The sequence below is a fragment of the Daphnia carinata genome, unplaced genomic scaffold, assembly GCF_022539665.2.
Source record: "Daphnia carinata strain CSIRO-1 unplaced genomic scaffold, CSIRO_AGI_Dcar_HiC_V3 NW_026452978.1, whole genome shotgun sequence".
Classification (NCBI taxonomy): domain Eukaryota; kingdom Metazoa; phylum Arthropoda; class Branchiopoda; order Diplostraca; family Daphniidae; genus Daphnia; species Daphnia carinata.
This window is the reverse complement of record NW_026712484.1, coordinates 14,497-33,962: the sequence shown is the minus strand read 5'-3', so window position 1 is coordinate 33,962 and position 19,466 is coordinate 14,497. Positions and strand designations below refer to the sequence as shown.

Sequence of the window (19,466 nt, the reverse complement as noted above, 5' to 3'; positions counted from 1 at the left end):
TCCGTCTGCTGGATTCAAACGCCCTGGAATGAATCTCCATTCTTCGGTCTGTGTAATTGTCTGGGTCTCCCCCACTCGATTGGCCACGAACACCTGGTAGAATGAAACTGTCGCCCTAATCCAGTTCCTTACGGTGCTGGAATCTGTCCAAAAGTATCGCCTGGAAATCCTGTGGCTTAGGCAGCTACTGACGAAAAGTGCCAAGCGGGAACCGAGCAAAGCTGCATTAAGCTCGAGCTTGGGAACAGATAAACATTTCTTCGGTGCAATTTTAGTGCTGCCCTTTATTTGCACGATTTTCACACACGCATCACCATAGGTGTTACGGAGATAGACCAACGCACCGTAAGCCTCCTCTGAAGCGTCGCAAAAAGTGTGGATCTGAGACTCCGCGATGCTTTCAACATTCTGAAATAGGCAGCGATCAAGCGCAACTTCCGTGAGTTTACTGAGCATCTGGAACCAAGATTGCCACCAGATCTTATCTTCTTCGTCCACAGAGTCCGTCCAATCCAGTCCCTTAATTCCGAGCTCTCTCAGGCGGATTTTTGCCTTGACTATGAGCGGTGAAGCAGTTCCAAGTGGATCAAAGACGCTAGCGACCTTGCTGATAAGGCCTACTCTTGTGTACTGGATGTCTTCTAATCCTTTTACTGGGAATCCTAGAGTGTCTGAAGTGGTGTTCCAGAAAACACCAAGTACTTTTTCACCTTCGTTGCTGGTGAGGGAATGTTGTGGCGCCTTTTGGGTGGTCGATACTACTCTGCCTTCCAAAATTTTCTGAATGAGATCGGGAGAGTTCGATATCCAACCCTGGAGGTGCAGATCCGCCGACGCTAGAGTTTCGGCGACAGCTATGGCTTCTTTAACTCCTTCCTCTACAGACGCGGCTGATCCTAAATAGTCATCGACGTAGATCTTGCGTAAGATAGCTTGAACTACCATTTCACTGGCTCCTAGATCTTGCGCTACTCGTCTGCTAGTATGTATGGCAATAAATGGTGAACAACTGGCCCCAAACGGAAGCCGATTCATTTGGCAGACTACTTGCTCTCTTGATTGGTAGTCTTGCCATAAAAAAAACAAAAGTAAGCCGAATCTGAGGGCTTCAGTCTGAAGCGGCTGAACATAGCTTCGATGTCTGAAGCCCAAGCTACTTCCCCTTCTCTAAATTGAATGAGAACCGCTGCAATGGAAGGCTGGAGAGCTGGGCCGTCAAGATGGCGTCATTCAAACATTTCCCTTTAAAGCAGGCGGCGGCGTCGAAAACCACTCGTAATTTAGGTCCTTTGTACACGCCATGATGTGCCAAGAAATACTTCACCACGTCGGGAGTTGGGTCATTGATTACGGAGGCATATCCTTTGTCGAAGGTCTTCTGCATGGCGACACGGTAGTCCTTTTCGAACTGCGGGTTACTCTGGAATTTTGGGATTCGGGTTACACAGAATCTGCGAAACTCGTTCGTAATTTTAGTTAGTGATATTGCGCTGCTTATCTTGTGAAGCCTTCGCTGTAGTCACAGTGGAGTCTCTGTCGATAACTCTCCGAAGGATCCACCCCAACCTCGTACGAGAAGCTATTGGCTCAGATTCCCCTCCGTATCTCGACTCTAATACCGCCAACAGATGTCCGTAATCCATTCCTATCAGGACATCAACTGGTCCACCCGTTTCCTTAACTGGTAGGTCGGACAGATGAGCCCACCGGTGCTTCAGATTCAGCCAGTCGATCTTCGGTGTAGGTGCTGCTACTTGTGGTAAGGTGGAAAGCAGCAACTTAAAAGTTTCCCCGGTAGTTGAGCGCATCTGGATTTCGATTTTCTGTGAAGAATAACGGTTGACAACTCCACCGGCCCCATCCACTTCTAATACTTGTCGAGGGCCCCGAATGCTCAAGCGGCTTGCAAGTCCTTGCCTCATCAACGGCGTATCGCTTCCTTCATCTACGAAGACGTTCGTTGGAGTTATCGTACCATCAGCGGCAATGATTTCTAAGCGTATCATCCTCATGGCAATTTTGTGACGAGCTGGTTGGGCGGCTCGTAGAGTGTTGTTTCGGGCACTTTCACTTAGGCCACTTGAGAAATCGTGCAAGAGGGGGTGGTGAGTATATTTACAACCTTCGAACTTGCAGGCCTTCCTGTAATTACAATCTCTTGCACTATGTTTCGATCCCAGGCAGCTGAAACACAGTCGATGTTTGGCGCACAAACCTACTCGGTCTCCCACTGAGAGGGTCTTAAAATCTTCGCATTCGGCGAGACGATGTTCCTTTTCACAGCGAAAACAGAAAGCGACTACTACTCTTGGTTTCGGCGGGGTGACTTCGGTCTGAGTTTTGGTGACACTTTGATGTGACCGGACTTGATGACGATGATTAGTCTTGGTAGAAGGTGAAGGTAACTGATCGGCTGCTATGCTATAGGCGTTTTGGTAGGCGGATGCGCGAACGCAGAGCCAACTTCCAAACGAGTTTAATGTGCGATCTTCAACTTCCCCACGACGCTCCATATTCCAGGCTAATCGGTCTTGTAGCTGTAGGCGTTGGCAGACCCTTTCGATTAGATCTGCGGAAGAGGTCACTCCAATCCAGCTGAGGTCGAAAAGATGAGTGCGTAACTTCTCCGCGTAGCGTTTGAAGTTAGAGGGATCGTGCTTCAGCTCTAACTTATCAATGGCCTGCAAGTGTGCTGCCCGCATCACATCACGTCTGCCACACGTCTGCTTTAGTCTTGTAAGGGCTTCAATATAGGCTGCTTCACCTCCTCCCAAGCCATGCACTATGTCGGCACAGTCTCCTCTCAAATGTCGTTTAAGTAGTGCGAGCTTTTCGCCGGCGGATTTGTTCGAGTCGTGCACTAAGGCTCGAAATAAATCGATCCAACAAAACCAATCTAGGGCTTTGCCGTAATAAAGCTCCAAATCCGCCCTCACTGAAGAGCGAGAACCTAGGTTCTGGTCGTGTATTGGCAGCAGTCGGCCGGAACTGTAAAGGTCGATCCACTCATCAGGTAGGCTATCCGCCCTTCCATCTGCTTCAGGAGAGATCCACCGGCGCTGGTTGTCACACCATCCGACGATGTCTTTAAATCCTCTTGATGCGGAACGGGAACTGGCTCCGTCATCTACCTCCAGAATCAAACGTTGAAGGTCCCTTTCGGCTTGCTCCATCTCCAAATCAGTTCCATCACGAACATCAACCCGTTCTAAGCCTACCGATAACTCAATACTGTTGCGTGGTGCCGCTCTGCTGGTCAATTGAGAAGGTTGAGCCCTGTTAGACGTGACGTCGTCACTTCTCAAGATGGGATGGCGGGAGCTAAACTGCAAACCTTCACGATTGCTGTGTCGTGAGGAGTGCAAACTCACTGCCTCAGATGCTGGGTCGTTGATTCGAGCTTCCAGATACTCCTGAAATCTTTCTTGTACTACGCCTACTTGGTGTACGTAACGTAGCTGTAAGGCTTCATGCTGCTCCATCTCGATTTGCTCCACATTTTCTATGAGCTGCAGGTGTGACTAGTTCAGTTTGCCCAAAGTTTCTTCAGCGTGCTTTACCAGTCCTCTTATTGCTCCTCTGGATTCATTTCTCGTAATGGCTTCTGAAATCCGGTTGCACGTGAGCGTCACACTTTTCCGTAAGGTTCTACGTGTGGCCTTCTTCCTTTCTCGTTCTAACTCATCCACTTTGTAGAGGGGCTCTAACTTTGCTTGAAAAGGAGTAGCTTCGTTCGGGCAGTCTTAAGCAATATTTTGACAGAGAATTGAAAGACTTGAGAATAGCTGGTGTAATCTTCTTTGAGGCAAATCAGGCTCAGCAGTCGTAACTTTTCAGTGGAACCACCAATCTGGCTCCGGCTCGAAGGACCAATGAATCTTAGCTCAAGAAGGGTATAGCTAGGCCTCGTCTTGTGATCCCAATGCGATATGAATATTCAGATCACAGTTGCTTAACAATGGTATATTTGCCACGAAAATGTGTACGTTGGTTGACAAAAGACTATGTTGGCCACCTCGGCTTCGACAACCAAAGGCAAAATATACGGTGATCTGGACAACAATGTCCAGTTGCGGAGAATATTCTTCGACGTACGGGACTCAAGTTTATGGAGTACCGCATAATCGTCGAGAGAATCAAGCAATTTTTAATGATAACCTTCTCACCTACGTATCATCCGACTTGCATGATCCCCATGCACTTACCCTCTCTTAACTTCTTTACTGAGACAGCATAACTCGCCTTCCTTACGATCCTGACACCGAAGAAAAGCTAATGGATCCTACCTTTGCCGAGAAGTCGATTCTTCTCTTAAACATGTTTTCTCGTCGTCAACTCGTTCCTAAGTCCTTTTGAACACGCTGGCAGAGAGACTACCTAACCAACCTTGCGAACGAAACACATTGTTTCCGATAAACATTTTGAGTCCAGTTTCAAAGTTGGCGACATCGCACTAATATTCCAATCGTCCAATGAGACACAAAAAAAATGAACAGACTACGATACAAGAGAAGATTGCTGACATTTACCATTCTCGTTACTACAAACTACTGGTTACCAGGTGTGAATAACGACCTCACGGCTCTATACAAAGACCAGAACTTAAGTCTGGCGCCATAACCACTCGGCCAACCTTGTACACTAAAAATCAGTAACAGTAGCAGTAATAGCTGCTACAAAGAAATTTTCTTTCTTTCCAGTTGTACACAACCGTTAAACAATACATTAAAGATCAACATGTGAAAATCCAACTTACGTATCTATGAAGAAACGAAAACTGAAGTCTTGTGCCTTAACATCTAGGCTAATCAATTAATATATCTTCAGCAATCAAATAATTGTGTAAAGTATTATCAGCACATGGTTGCGCAAGAGTTTAATAACAGAAATCCAATTTACCAAGAAACGAAAACTTAAGTCTGGTGCCTTAACATCTAGGCTCTTCAATTTAGGCACATGGTTGCGACAGATTTTAATAACAGAAATCGAATTTACCAGGATATAGATGCAATTTAGCGTTAATCGTCTATTGTAGCAAACTTATGGTTACCAGGTATGAGGATCGAACTTACGTCCCTATACAGAGACAGAAATTAAGTCTGGCGCCTTAACAACACGGTGAACCTTGTGTTCACTAATACTATTTTACTTAATTGGAATCCTAGCTTAGAATTCCAATTGCCCACTGAGACACGCAAAAAAATGAACAGACTAAGGTAGAACAGAAATTGCTGTCATTTGCTATTTTCATGATTGTTTCTTACCCTTTTCTAATCGATTTATTCCTAAATCTGCCACGAAATAAAATTCATTCAACGATTTTTCGACGTGGCATGGTCCTATCTGCAGCCAATATAATCCTTGTGGTTAACGATGTTTCCTAGCTTATGGTCCAACCTCCAATGAATAGGCAGCGTAGTTAAAACGTTATTTTAAAAAGTTTACCAACGGAAATCATTTGTCTTATAGAGCATGGTTTTCAATGTAAGATAAGAAACACAGCGCGAATGAATTAATTAAAGAGTGTTCACTATGAAAACAAGTGAATACGAAGAATTTAGCGTTATATTATGATTATTCACATTACATTTTTACCAGCGAATGTCGGACGGATTCTTTCCTCTAAAGATAAAAAAACTAAGGTTATCTATCATGTCCTGAAAGATCTGAAAACTTTCTCCACCTTACCGCTCTGTTTATTTTCTACGCAAACAACATAAACAAACAGAATAAAACTAATAAAACCAAAAACTAAACCAAAAATAATAAATGCGTATTAGTATAATTACTTAGGGTAAAAGAGCGAATTGGGACAGCGTTTGGGTTAACGTCACTCCAACGCAGCCCTGTCTTGGTTGTATATCCGGAAAAAGGCAGAGATCCCCTTTTCGTGTCGGTAGGACAAGAGCCTATGAAGTCGGACAACAAATTCATTCAGACGTATGTGGCCCTATGCGCGTACAGACAAGAAGCGTTTTTTCAAGTTTGCGTTTCTTCATAATTTTCAATGATAACTTCAGTGGATGGCACACAGTCTACTTTATGAAGCAGGAGTCCGAGACAGCAGATCTCTTCATACCAAATGTGGCATCACACAAAACCGAACATACCACACTTGCGCATGTTTGGAATCACAGCATATATTCATATTCCGAAAGCTGACGGCAGCAAGCTAGACTCCAAGGGCCTCAAATGCTTCTTCGTAGGATACTCCCTTACCCAAAAGGCATACCGTTTCTGGCACCCTGCCACTAGAAGGAAAAAAATCAGCCGGGAAATCATATTCGACGAGCAACTTCACCCCACACTAGATTATACTATTTATTATACTATTATTACTACCCCATACTATTTTATAAAACTCTTAGTACCTACACCCAAAGAAGACCAAAAACAGGTCCCCAAATAATACAAGAGAGGATGTAATGCCCCAGGTTGCAGGGGTAATTGACATTGATCCTGAGCCACCATACGCGCCTATTCCGTCAGACGTCTCAATCCAAGTAGATATCCCAGTTCTGGAGAAGGAACCCAATGCAACTCTACCAAACGACAGCATATCAGTATCTCATGCTGAACAAAACCTGGTCCCTCTCTCGACTACCACCTGGTCGTACACCTATTAAGGCACGATGGGTATTCAAAGCCCAATGTACAAGGTTCATCCCCACGCTACAAAGACAGGCTGGTAGCCAAAGGATTCTCTCAGCGTTACGGGATAAACTATGGAGAGACCTTCTCGTCAGTTCTTTAATACGACACACTTCGAGTCATCCTGTATTTTGTTGCTGTTCACAATCTGAAACTGTCTTAACTGGTTGCAAAGGGCAGTCAAACGAAGAGATCTATTGACAACAACCGGAAAGGTTTGTTTTGCGGGACAGGAGGATTTGGACTGTCGTTTGCACAAATGCTTATACCGCCTTAAACAGGCATATCGAATATGGAATCACACTTTCGACACTTTCCAAAGGAAATTTGGTCTTCGTCCAAGCGCTTCTGATCGAAGCCTGTATTTACGTCATCATCAAGGGGAATTTCTGTCAGATCGCCAGAAAAGAACGTTGTATCTATCACAGCCCGACCACATCCATAAAATTCTTCGCTTACTTAAGAGGAAAAGGGAAGCGCCAACGATATTTACTCTCTTCACACTTATCACCGATGCGCTAGCTACACATTGAACCTGCTTTTGAAAATTGGAAACCAAAAGTGAAAAAAACTAAAGGAATCCACAGAAGAAAACTGAAATTCTTTGTAACAAACAAAGCAGGAGCTCCAAGTCATCCTATGTCATTGAAGCCAAATTGTTAATGTTCATCATTCTTACTGCAACGCGCTGGAATGCTTTCTTTGATGCAGTTGAAAGAGTTAACTATTTTATGAAGAATAAAAAACAAGATTTGAAGTATGTTTTCGAGCGCTTCAAAATCCAATACGGAGAAAGATTGCACCAAGGAATATGTGACGACCATGACGCTACTAGTAGAAGCGCTAGATGTCTTTCAATCGGACTTGACAGTGTCCACAGGATACCTACTTCAAACATCAACTATTTTGAAAAAGAAGACCATTGTTTTAAAAGAAAACGGTGGTATCTTTCATTGTAAATCATATATTTCTTCTATTGTCAGCACTGGAAACTCCTTTTTCTCGTGTCTTTGAAGACGGTGAACTAGTTCTCTCTGCACTTGCTCACATGAACATCAAGCTGAATTGGTTAGTTGAGACTGGCAAGTCATCTGCTATAAAAAACTTGTGAAGAATTATTAAAGTTTCGCTCAAGAACTAGCTTCGGGTAAAAGTCTCGCCATGTATATTATTATTTTTCATATCAAAAGGAAGAAATTTTTTTTCTGTCACTCAGCGTTTCAACTTCTAAAGATAATTGCGGTGAAGTTGTTTTTTCTTAGGAGATCCGTCAAATGGTACATTAAAATTGATATTTATTAAATATGACGCACCATTGCCTTCTCGGCTTCGGTCGAAAACCTTTTCAGTGCCGAAGGAAGCATTTTCAGCCCAACGAAAATCGTCTTTCCGATACAAATTTTGAAGAAATGTTGCTTTGAAAAGCAAACAACGATTTGGAATACGAAAAAAGAATAAAGGAAATGAAAGAACAATATACTGTTAATGTATTTTTATTATTGGTTGCAAAAAACTCAAAATGATCAATTGGTAAATCAAAGCATAAGTCCCAAAAACGGGGATATCTGAAATATTGACTGGTCTATCGAAATATTACCTTGGTAATAGCTTTTAATCCTAGATTGCGTTGATAAAAATAAAAGTATTGGTATCAGTAGTGTGTGCAATACTTGAAAATACTATCGCGATTTTTTTTTGCGAAAATTTAGTACCACGATACCGATACTTCTTCGAAGTATCGCTTCCCATCCTAGTTGAAGGTTAAATATTTGTTGCATCGGAAACTAAATATATTGCTGGTGAAAAGTCCCAGAAAACGGGATTCGAAGGCTTTTGTAAGACATAAGTTCCAAAACAAAGATTGGTTCAAACATGATGATTTAATTTTTTACAGTTTTTTTCAGGTTTTGTTACAGTTTAATTTTTACAGCATGTGTAAAGTATAATTGTATTGCAATTCATACTTTTAAAAAAGCACAAGGTGAAATATCACATTCAGTCGAGTTGCCACTCCACACTGCACATCTTCTTCTTGGAAGCTTCCCAGAACGCAGAAATCGTATCGTTGAAGAATACAGAGGCAGGTCACCGGGCGCTGGTAAATTTTTGAAGAATACGCCAATATCTTATGGACGAACACCGCTATAAAAAAACTGGTTTAGCATTTACGGATCAGGTTCTTCGGGGCCCAGGCTAACATGGATCAATAACACCGTATTCAGACTGTTACTTCGGCGACGACTGTTTTTAAGACTCGACGTCCACTAGACGATTCCCTAAAATGAACAAACTTCATGGAACAGGATTGCAGAGTTTTGACCATTCTTCGTGACTACCAAATGCGGTTACCAGGTGTGATGAAAAATGTCACGATTAAGTAACAAACAACCAGGATTTTTCCGTATAGTTTGGTCAACATTTCTACACTAAAAATCAGTAACAGTAGCAGTAATAGCTGCTACAAAGAAATTTTCTTACCTTTCCAGTTGTACACAACCGTTAAACAATACATTTAAGATCAACGTGTAAAAATCCAACTTACGTAAGAAACGAAAACTGAAGTCTGGTGCCTTAACATCTAGGCTAATCAATTAATATATCTTCAGCAATCAAATAATTGTGTAAAGTATTATCAGCACATGGTTGCGAAAGATTTAATAACAGAAATCCAATTTACCAGGATATAGATGCAATTTAGCGTTAGTCGTCTATTGTAGCAAACTTATGTTTACCAGATATGAGGATCGAACTTACGTCCCTATACAGAGACAGCAATTAAGTCTGGCGCCTTAACAACACGGTGAACCTTGTGTTCACTAATACTATTTTACTTCAATACTATTTTACTTAATTGGAATCTTAGCTTAGAAATCCAATTGTCCACTGAGACACGCAAAAAAATGAACAGATTAAGATAGAACAGAAGATTGTTGTCATTTGCTATTTTTTTTATTGTTTCTTACCTTTTTCAAATTGATTTATTCCTAAATCTACCAGGAAATAAAATTCATTTAACGATTTTTCGACGTGGCATGGTTCTATCTGCAACCAATATAATCCTTGTGGTTAACGATGTTTCCTAGCTTATGGTCCAACCTCCAATGAATGGGCAGCGCAGTTAAAACGTTATTTTAAAAAGTTTACCAACGGAAATCATTTGTCTTATAGAGCATGGTTTTCAATGTAAGATAAGAAACACAGCGCGAATGAATTAATTAAAGAGTGTTCACTATGAAAACAAGTGAATACGAAGAATTTAGCGTTATATTATGATTATTCACATTACATTTTTACCAGCGAATGTCCGACGGATTCGTTCCTCTAAAGATAAAAAACTAAGGGTAGCTATCATGTCCTGATCATCCCAAGATCTGAAACTTTCTCCATCTTACCGCTCAGTTTATTTTCTACGCAAACAACAGAAACAAAAAGAAAAAAACTAATAAAACCAAAAAATAAAAATAAAATAATAAATTCGTATTAGTATTATTATATAGGGTAAAAAAGCGAATTGGGACAGCGTTTGGGTTAACACTCTTTCTTATGGGGAATGTGTGTAAAGCCGATCTGCTAATTTCGGACAAAAACCATTGGACACTTATGTTAATCTGATCAGTCTTATTTTTCAAAACTAATTTATTCGTTCGATTCAGTTTTTAATTCTGAATCGAATAGCTTAAGACACCGAAGAAGGTGCAATAAAAAAATATAGCGAAATGTATGTTTCAATAACCAAAACAATGAGCTGTCAAAACGAGACATCAATTTTTCTGGCTTGGTAACTTGTGATCGAAACTCACCCCAAACACATAAAGTATTGATTTTTAAGATCGTATTAAACACTTCGCTCTTTAAGTAGCCAATAGACCATAGGTTCAACGGTAAAAAACAAAAAAAAAATGTGATTGAAATTTTCGAGAAACCCGCATTGAACTTCCCGTAAACACGCGGTAATGTCCGAAATTTTAAACCGAAACAAATTATTTTCAACTTGGCCTATCCTACCCAATAACGCCGTAACAATGCTCGTCGACTGTTTCTTAACAATGCGGTAAAATTTGTTACTAATGTAGACAAATAATATTCATCTAAATGGTGACTGATTTTACTCTATTTTTCCAACAGCTCCCATGACGCTAAATCTGGACAGCAGACTAAGGATAAGTTGTATACGAAGTAATTGTAACATGTTCATAGCACAGCCATAAAGCTTTGGCAAACAAATTTGAAAGTCGGTGGTTCCACCCTGTATAGCGACCGATTATAATTCATTCTTTATACATTTCAGCTCATTTTTTTAAACCATACGATTTTCTTTCTTATTCAAGAGAGATAGTTAATTCATTTTAATCATCCAAAACTAACATTTTTCCAATTAATATGGACATCACAGGGTTCGCCTAAATTCCGTTTATAAATCGGAAAGTTCGCACCTTAGCCAGCTTACAATATTCATCTATCCTGTGATTGCAATTTCCATATCTTTTACAGAAGCACCAATGGCACTAATTGGGACAGCAGACTATAAAGCAAACAACGATGGTAGGCTGTGTATTTATTAGTAGACAACAGTGGCCTAGTCATACAGTATTGGAGTACTAACTCGAAGGTTTGTGGTTCAAAACCCGTTGCGGCTCATGTGCTAATATCTATTTATTATTTTTAATTAACAAACGCAATATCAACAAATATTGCTATTAATAGATTCGCTTAAATTTTCACTACAGGGCTGTTACCTGATACCTATAACTAATGCTTTAAATTCTTATGTTTTTAAATAAGCACCCATGACGCTAATTAGGGACAGTAGACTAATTACAAAAAGAGATGTTATGCTTATCAAATGAATTTTGTTAACCATTTTATTATTGATTACCATCCTAAAGGGTAATGGTTCTATGACTGTCAAGGAACTATTTTGAAATTTAATAATCCTCATTTTTCCATTTTTGTTGAGGTATTTCTAAATCACTACTAATATCAACAATATTAGGAACAACAGATTCAGTTAAGTTCTCTCTACATGGCTATTGAATATTTTTATGAAAATCATGTGAAAATATGCATCTAATCGGTGATTGAAATTTTTTTATTTTTTAAATAAGCTCCCGTGATGCTAATTTAGGACAGCATTCTACATACTGAAATGCACACTTTATGCTTTTAGCATTTTTTTTAGCACCATAGCATAATCGTAAGATGTTGAATTGACAACCAAAAGGCTAACGGTTCTATACCGTATGGTACATCTACTACAATTTTTTCTTATTTGATGAGATATTTTGAAATCACTAAGAACACCTTAAACTAAAGCAATATCATCAATACTGGTATCAATAGATTGATTTAAGTTACCTCTACATGGCTGTTGAATATTTTAGGAAAATCACGTGAAAATATTTATCTAATGGGGGATTGTAATTCTTATGTTTTCTACACAAGCTTCCGTAACACTAATTTGGGACAGCAAACTACATACAACAAGACATGTTATGCTTTTTAACAATATTTCCTCAACCATAGCATAGTTGTAAGACGTATGATTGCCACCGTAAACGATATTGGTTCTATACTGTCAAGGCACTATTTTCAAGTTTCGTTTTCCTCATTCCCGTATTTTTCCCTTTTTTATGAGATATTTGTAAATCATTATAGATACCTTACACTACTACATTATCAATAATATTAGGATCAAAAGATTCGTTTAAGTTTTCTCTTCATGGCTATTGAATGTTTTATTTAAATCATGCGAAATTATACATCTAATCGGTAATTGCAATTTTATGTTTTTTACATAAGGTCTCATGACGCTAATTTGGGACAGCAGACTACATACTAGAGGACATATTACGCTTTTCAACTTTGTGTTGTTCGAGATGCTATAGGAGAATGGTTCCATACCGTCTGGGCACTACAATTTCTTTTTCCAAATTTTTGAACTATCCCCTTTTTTATGAGATATTTTTAAATCGAAAGATACCTTAAACTAAAACAATATCAAAAACATTAGGACCAATAGATTCTTTGAAGTTTTCTCTATATGGCTGTTGAATATTTTGTGAAAATCATGTGACAATATTTATCTAATGGGGGATAGCAATTCTTATATTTCTTTACATTAGCTCCCATGACGCTAATTTGGGATAGCACGCCACGTACTAAATATTAAGTAATAAGTATTATATTTTCTTGCTTCAATATGTAAGCGGTGGTATAGTCGTAGGACTTTGGATTGTCAACCCGAAGATTGATGGTTCAACTCAAATTGTAGAATATGAACAGATTGCTTTGCCTAATTGTTTCATTTTGTGAGATACTTTTAAACATTCTATGACACAGAATGACAGACTTGTGTAAGCTTCCTCTACATGGATGTTGCATATCTTATAAAAATTATGCGACAATATTCATGTAATCGGTAATGGCGAATTGTATCATTCATAAAAATTACGATGGCAGTGGCTCTGTCGTAAGATGTTGGAATGGGAACCAAAGGATTGAAAAATTGATTCTTAATGCGACAAATATTTATTATTTTCCATTATTGGTTTTTTAATCACACTTTGTGTGATATTATGGAATCGCAATGAATGTTTGTAGGAAAACCTCAGAAAAATATAATATGAATTATGAAGAAACAGGCCTTATGGATCCATGAATCGCAAACACTACATTGGTTGCAATCATCCTTTGTACCTGTGCTTTTACACAGCATTCAGAGAAAACGTAGCCACTTTGTTCAGTATCTTTGACAAAGGCAAAAGAAACCTCTAATCGCGCCTCTAATCGTGCTCGAGACCTCGATGAGCGTCGTGATCCTTCTATAAAGACCTTGCCTGTTGTCTTTTTGCCCTTTTTTCCTTTTGCCTTCGGACTGTAAAACAGAAAAAATAATTATGAGGAATTAGGGAATTTAAAACATTAAACTGACCAAGTGCTATAATCATACAATGAAAACACACCATCTTTTGTCAAAGTGACATGAGAAGTAATTGCCTCAGATGACCCTGGTGTTGGCAGCGACTGGAAATGTCCGTTCCATTGTATTGGAGGTATCCCTCATCAACGTCGTCGTCAAATTCTTCATCCAACTGTGGCACATTGTTATTTTTGAAGAAATTTTCCATTTCCCTGCAATTTTTCCGATTTGCTGCCGCCTCCGCTTTTCCACCTCCGCCAAATGTTTTTTGCTTTTTCCTCGCCCCCTACGCAGATGTATTTACTGGCTTGGGACGGCTACCGACTGAACATACCATTAAGGTGAGCCCAGATGTTTTCCCCGAAGTACATGCAATCCGACGCCTGGCGTTCCGTCTCCGAAACCCGGTCGAAAAAAAACTCGCAGAGATGGAAGACTTGGGGATCATCGCACGAGTTACCAGATACCTCCATCCAATGAGTCGTCATACTTATGCAAAATGGCGACCCCTTTCGGACGATTCCGTTTCCGTCGGCTGCCGTTTGACATTCGATCAGCACCCGAGATGTGCCAGTGCACCATGGAGAAATTTTTCGATGGCATAGATGGCATTGAAATCGACTTAGATGATTTGCTGGTACGGGGAGAGGCAAAAAAGCAGCTAAATGAACGCCTGGTAGCTGTCCTTCGTCGCTGTCACGACTTTAAACTACGTCTAAACATTAAAAAGTGTCATTTCTTCCTGAAGGAAATACACTGGCTTGGCCACATCGTCAAAGAAGGTCAATTAATGGCTGAACCAACCAAGGTGGAAGCAATACTAAACATGCCATGCGTCGTTTGCCTAATTGCCAGTGCTGCGCCTTTCGATCCCGATCTTCCTCTGGTTGAATCCGTCGATGCCTCCCCCACCGTCCTTGGAGCAGTATGATTACAAGACAACCAGCCCGTCGCCAATGCATCCGTAACCCTGACGGAAACACAGAAACGTTACGTGCAGATCGAAAAGGAACTCCTTGCTATTCAGTTTGGACTGGACCGTTTGCGCCAATACGTGTATGGACAGGCAGTGGTCGTTGAAAACGACCACAAGCCCCTAGCAAGCCTCCTCAACAAACCAATGGCATCATGCTCGCTCCGCATCCAGCGCATCCTCCTTTAACTTGAACGGCACGACTTAGTTTTTATCTACAAACCAGGACGTGACCTCTCCTTTCCGATGCCCTCAGCCGTGCCTCCAGTTCCATTATCCACACGGAAGACCAATCACAATCAAGTGATAAGCGCTTACATTTGGTGATTACGTCGGCCATGCCCGCTACGGACACCAGAACCCGTTACGCCACCGCCGCTGCCACTGATCCCGCCCCACAAGTGGTGAAAGACATGCTTTTCAAAGGATGACCCGAACACAATAGAAATTGTCCTAACGAACTAACGAACTAACCCTTTTTCGAACGTTCGGCACGAGTTGTCAGAATGCGATGGCCTCTTCTTCGAGGGGAAACGGTGGTGGTCCGGAAATCATTGCAGCAGGAAATCTCACGGAAAACCCACTAAAGTCAACGGTCTCGTCTGTATTCATCGCAGAGCTCGATCGGATTTTCGCCGATTTTGAGATTCCATCCGTGCTACGGTCCCACAGTGGACACCAATACAGGAGTGCAGAGTTCCGCCGCTATTCTGCCTCCAAGGGCATTCAACAGACCCCAAAATATCCGCAGTCAAATGCGTTGGCCGAGAGAACCGTAAGACGGTGAAGCAATGCAGCAGCGTCATTGAACCATGTCAGTTTCCCAACCATCCGTGTTTCCCTTTTGTCCGTCGGTCAGACGGTCCGAGTTCGCGTTTCCAGAAAGTGGATTCCGGGTAATGTTAAAAAGGTATATGCAGATCCCCATTCGTATGTAGTCCACACCCTAGAACTTCAGGAGAACCCGCCGAGCGATCAATGCACAGCGAGAACGCAGTCCAGCTCCTCGACATTCTTCACCATTTTTACAGTATTCGGCTAAACCACCTCCGCAGGACGTAGTGTTCCAGACTTTTCCAGCTTTGCCCCAAGTTGGATGGTTACTACCACAGAAGTATACAACCCACCCGACTGACGAAAGTCCATTTCACTGGTTTTCACCGGTCGCTCCCGCAGTCGCCACTTCGTCACGAGGCCAAGAGACATCGACCGCGCGTGGAATCACGCGTTGCGGACGGCCCTACCTCATCAACACCCGCTCGTTACTTTCGGTTACACGCTATGTGTCTCACATACGTTACATCTGTCATATTTCACCAACCACCTCTAACGTACTACGAGGAACTATGCTAACCTCATAGTGTTATCATATTTTCACCTCATAATTGTGATACACGTGCACCTCCTGCTCATGCTCATCAAGTTTTAAGTTGAAATCGTAGCCCACGATAAAGGAAGATGTAGTAAATGGTAAACTAGCAATCCCTGTAACTAAGAATACCCCGCGACCAAGAATACACAGTCTTGTCACAGCTACCGAAGCGGAACCTGGATACATAAGATGCATTGGTATCAATTCAAGGTATTAGTTTAGAAAGGCATGCAATTATTTCGAGATGTTTAGATATAAATTTGTTAAATAATCATCTTAAGCGAAGATAATTAAAAATGGGAACACTGAAGGAGAATAAATTCCTTTAAATGAGAAACGATTTCCTTGTTTAACAAGAAATTCAATTACTGTCGTATCGATGTTGCTTATTTTAATTTACAAGACTTAGCATCAAATCAGATTAACTTGCCATTTTGGAACAAATACTCTCTATTCTAATACTGTATTCTAACGCGAAAGAGAAAGGTAACTGAATGGTTAAAGCGAACAGAAAACGCCAATGTCATAAAAGATGAGGTAGGCTGACCATCGCAATGCTGCCTGTCGAATGCTCATCACATAACGAAATTTGTTATTTATTTTTAACTTTCTAACAGTAACTTGTTTTTCTGACCATTGTTGTGTAATGGGGGTATAGCTCAGTGGTAGAGCATACGACTGCAGATCGTAGGGTCCCCAGTTCAAACCTGGGTGCCCCCTTCAAACATAAGAGGAATTGGTTCCATTTCATAGATTGAGTTTATAAAGGGCATGAAATTATATCGAGATATCTGGATATAAATTAATTAAATAATCATCCTAAGCTAAATCAATTGAAAATGCGCACACCGAAGGAGAATTACTTCCTTTAAATGAGAAACGATTTCCTTGTTTAACAAGAAATTCAATTACTGTCGTATCGATGTTGCTTATTGTAACAGTTTCACTGGATTTATTTATTCGTAGACAGGTTACAGCTTTACACGACAGCACTACACGACAAGAGCACTAACACAGCTAACAGCTACACAGGCTTACTACACTGGACTGCCCCTTTAGCCAGCCGCAGACGGGCTCTTAAGGCCTCTGACATCCGGATTGGCAATGATCTGATTTGCCAGATTGGCAAAGTCCATCGACATCGCACATTTAGGCCACTTAGCATCTGATGCTAAGCGCCAAAGTACATTGGCGCTACATCCCCCCTCCTACCTACAGAAACGGGTTCCCAGGGAATGACATAAAGAATGCCCATGCTTCACTAATAGATTCTAAATGGCTAACACATACAGGCCGTACTCACTACTTTAACATAGGGCAAAATAACTGAAATTTAACGGAGACAATCACTCCACTGCATGCGGGCCGGCCTCGCCTTGATCTTCATCTCTTGACTCCCGCACCTGCCTAAGACGATCCACCAATAGGGTATCCACGTGACTGCTCAGCCTTCGATACTCGAACCATAGGTACACCAGCAGCGGCACCGGGAACAGGCATCCAATTAACCATTCGAAAGGATAGCGCTTGGCGTTCCCTTCTTCTTCCCACTGGCGCCGCAGACGTTCCACTGCTTTCAGATGTGAGCTCGCTCCTGCTAGGTCTATCCGCGTAGGCGTTCGAAGGGCGGCTGGCGCTTCCTCCATGATGGGGCTCTTTACCACCGGTTGCGGTTGCTCCAGGACTGGTGCTAGTAGGCCGCTCAGCATCCCGGCGGCCTCCTCATCGATGACACTCGTCACATTCACCGGTAACATTTGTCTAAAGCTTGCTTGTAGGACCCAATCGTCCGACGTTGCCGAACACAATCTTGGAATTTTTATTACTCCCGCTGCCGGCAGCACTTGCGGTAGGCCTATTACCCCTATTCTTTTCCCAGGACACTGAAGCACTATGGTTACATTATTTTTTCCTGCGTAACCCCATTTTCTTCCTCCAATGTAAAACAGGTCAATACCGGTCCACTTTTTACTGTCTAAACGGCAGTTCCTCTGAATCCCTTCCGGCTCCTGCAGAAAGACTGCCGCTGCGCAGCTCTTCATCCTCCCTTTCCGATCGATAGGCTTTAGGAAAGGGCATACACTGCCCATGTAGGGTGCACATTTTCGGGCCTCGTCGACGTTGAACTCGACGAACAGTTGACGGTCTGGCGATACTCCCAAGTATGGAGCCAAACCTTCGTAGGAGTGGGATACTGACTCCTCTTGGCTGGATGCTACTGGCATGGGAAACACACTGTAGATCTGCAAGGCGTAATTGAATTCGAACACCGGCAGATGAATAAACAATCGAACGTTCCCACTCACAAGCGCCGCCTCCACCCTGGCTTCCTGGTACGCTCTCCAGCCATTTCCTCCTTGTAATGCTGGTGTTAGTCCCCAGCCTTGGGGCAAAGCTTGTCGAACCGAATCCAGCGCTTGAGCTAGTACGTTCGGAGGACAAAGGAGTGGTGACAATCTCCCTATAGCTCCATCCGCTAGGCCGGTTTGCCAACCGTGTAGGACTTCGGCCGTCCAGTCCAGCGCTCTATTTGCTTTCTCCACAGACCTTGTTACTTTTTGCAGGAACAGTAACTCTCGAGCCAGGTGAGTCCAGCTATCATTGAAGACCTTCCTCAGCTGTGCCTGTTCTCGACGCATCTGCCCCGCCACTGCCATGAGAGCACTGATTTCCGACTCATGCTCCGCCAGGTGTCCCATAGTCACATTTAACAAGGTCGCTTGCTCCTGGAGCAGGTGCACCACCTCCAGACCCCTCTTGTCGAATGACTCGAGCTTCGAGTGCACGGCTTCCAAGTCCTTCGTCGTGGCGGTTCCAAAGAGCCAGTTAAGAAGCTGGCCGCCCCCGTCGATCAATCCGCGCTTCCGCCGGGCTCCGTCGCCTTTCAAAGCTCGTTCTAGTTCTCGGAATTCCCGCCTCCGACGCTCCGCTCTTGCCTTGATTTCAGCCAAATCAAGCGCCGGACCTTCCAAAAACGGTTTTACCTCCATAGGGAAATTCCCCGTTACCGCTTTGCCGAAGGCACTCGACATATCGTCTATCCAAGCGGTAACCAATTTAATTACCTGCTCCGCCCGCTTGGTGGGCACGTCGTAAATGACAACCCATTCTGAGTCGCCCAGTGCCAAAGTACCCTCGGGGTGAAACACTGCACCCTCGGTAACAACGAATTTTCCCTTCATTTCGTTCCCTTGAACCAATTGGCCTACGAAACAGACCAATGTAAAGAACAGCATGTTCTTCATCCATCCGGGTGCCCGTTTCTTCCTGGTAGGCCGACCCGTCGGTGCTTCCGCCGCCGAGTCCATTGCGGAACCTCCTTTGTCTTGTAGGCCTTCGTCCAGTTCGGCTATCGGCTCCAATGGACGGCGCCTCACTCTCCCCCTTTCTCTTTTCGCTGGCTGTTCCACAGCTACTCCAATAGGGTCGGTGTCAGGTGTCACTTCACTGTCAGCTTCGGGTATCGGCCCCGTGTTATTATCGGCACGCGCCCCACCCGCTTCCATTTCGGCACGTGCCTCTCCCGAGCCGGTGTCAACACACTCGACACC

At 42.5% G+C, this 19,466-nt stretch overlaps 1 protein-coding gene and 1 non-coding gene across 2 annotated transcripts; one reads left to right on the top strand and one right to left on the bottom strand.

Annotated features, from left to right (window-relative positions):
- Positions 1-1,472: 1,472 nt before the first annotated feature.
- Positions 1,473-3,482, bottom strand: LOC130687793 (uncharacterized). The gene has a single exon (XM_057510964.1). The coding sequence runs from the start codon at positions 3,480-3,482 to the stop codon at positions 1,473-1,475; it is 2,010 nt and encodes a 669-aa protein (XP_057366947.1).
- Positions 3,483-16,563: 13,081 nt separating this feature from the next.
- Positions 16,564-16,635, top strand: Trnac-gca (transfer RNA cysteine (anticodon GCA)). The gene has a single exon. It is a non-coding gene; the product is annotated as a tRNA-Cys (tRNA).
- Positions 16,636-19,466: the final 2,831 nt, after the last annotated feature.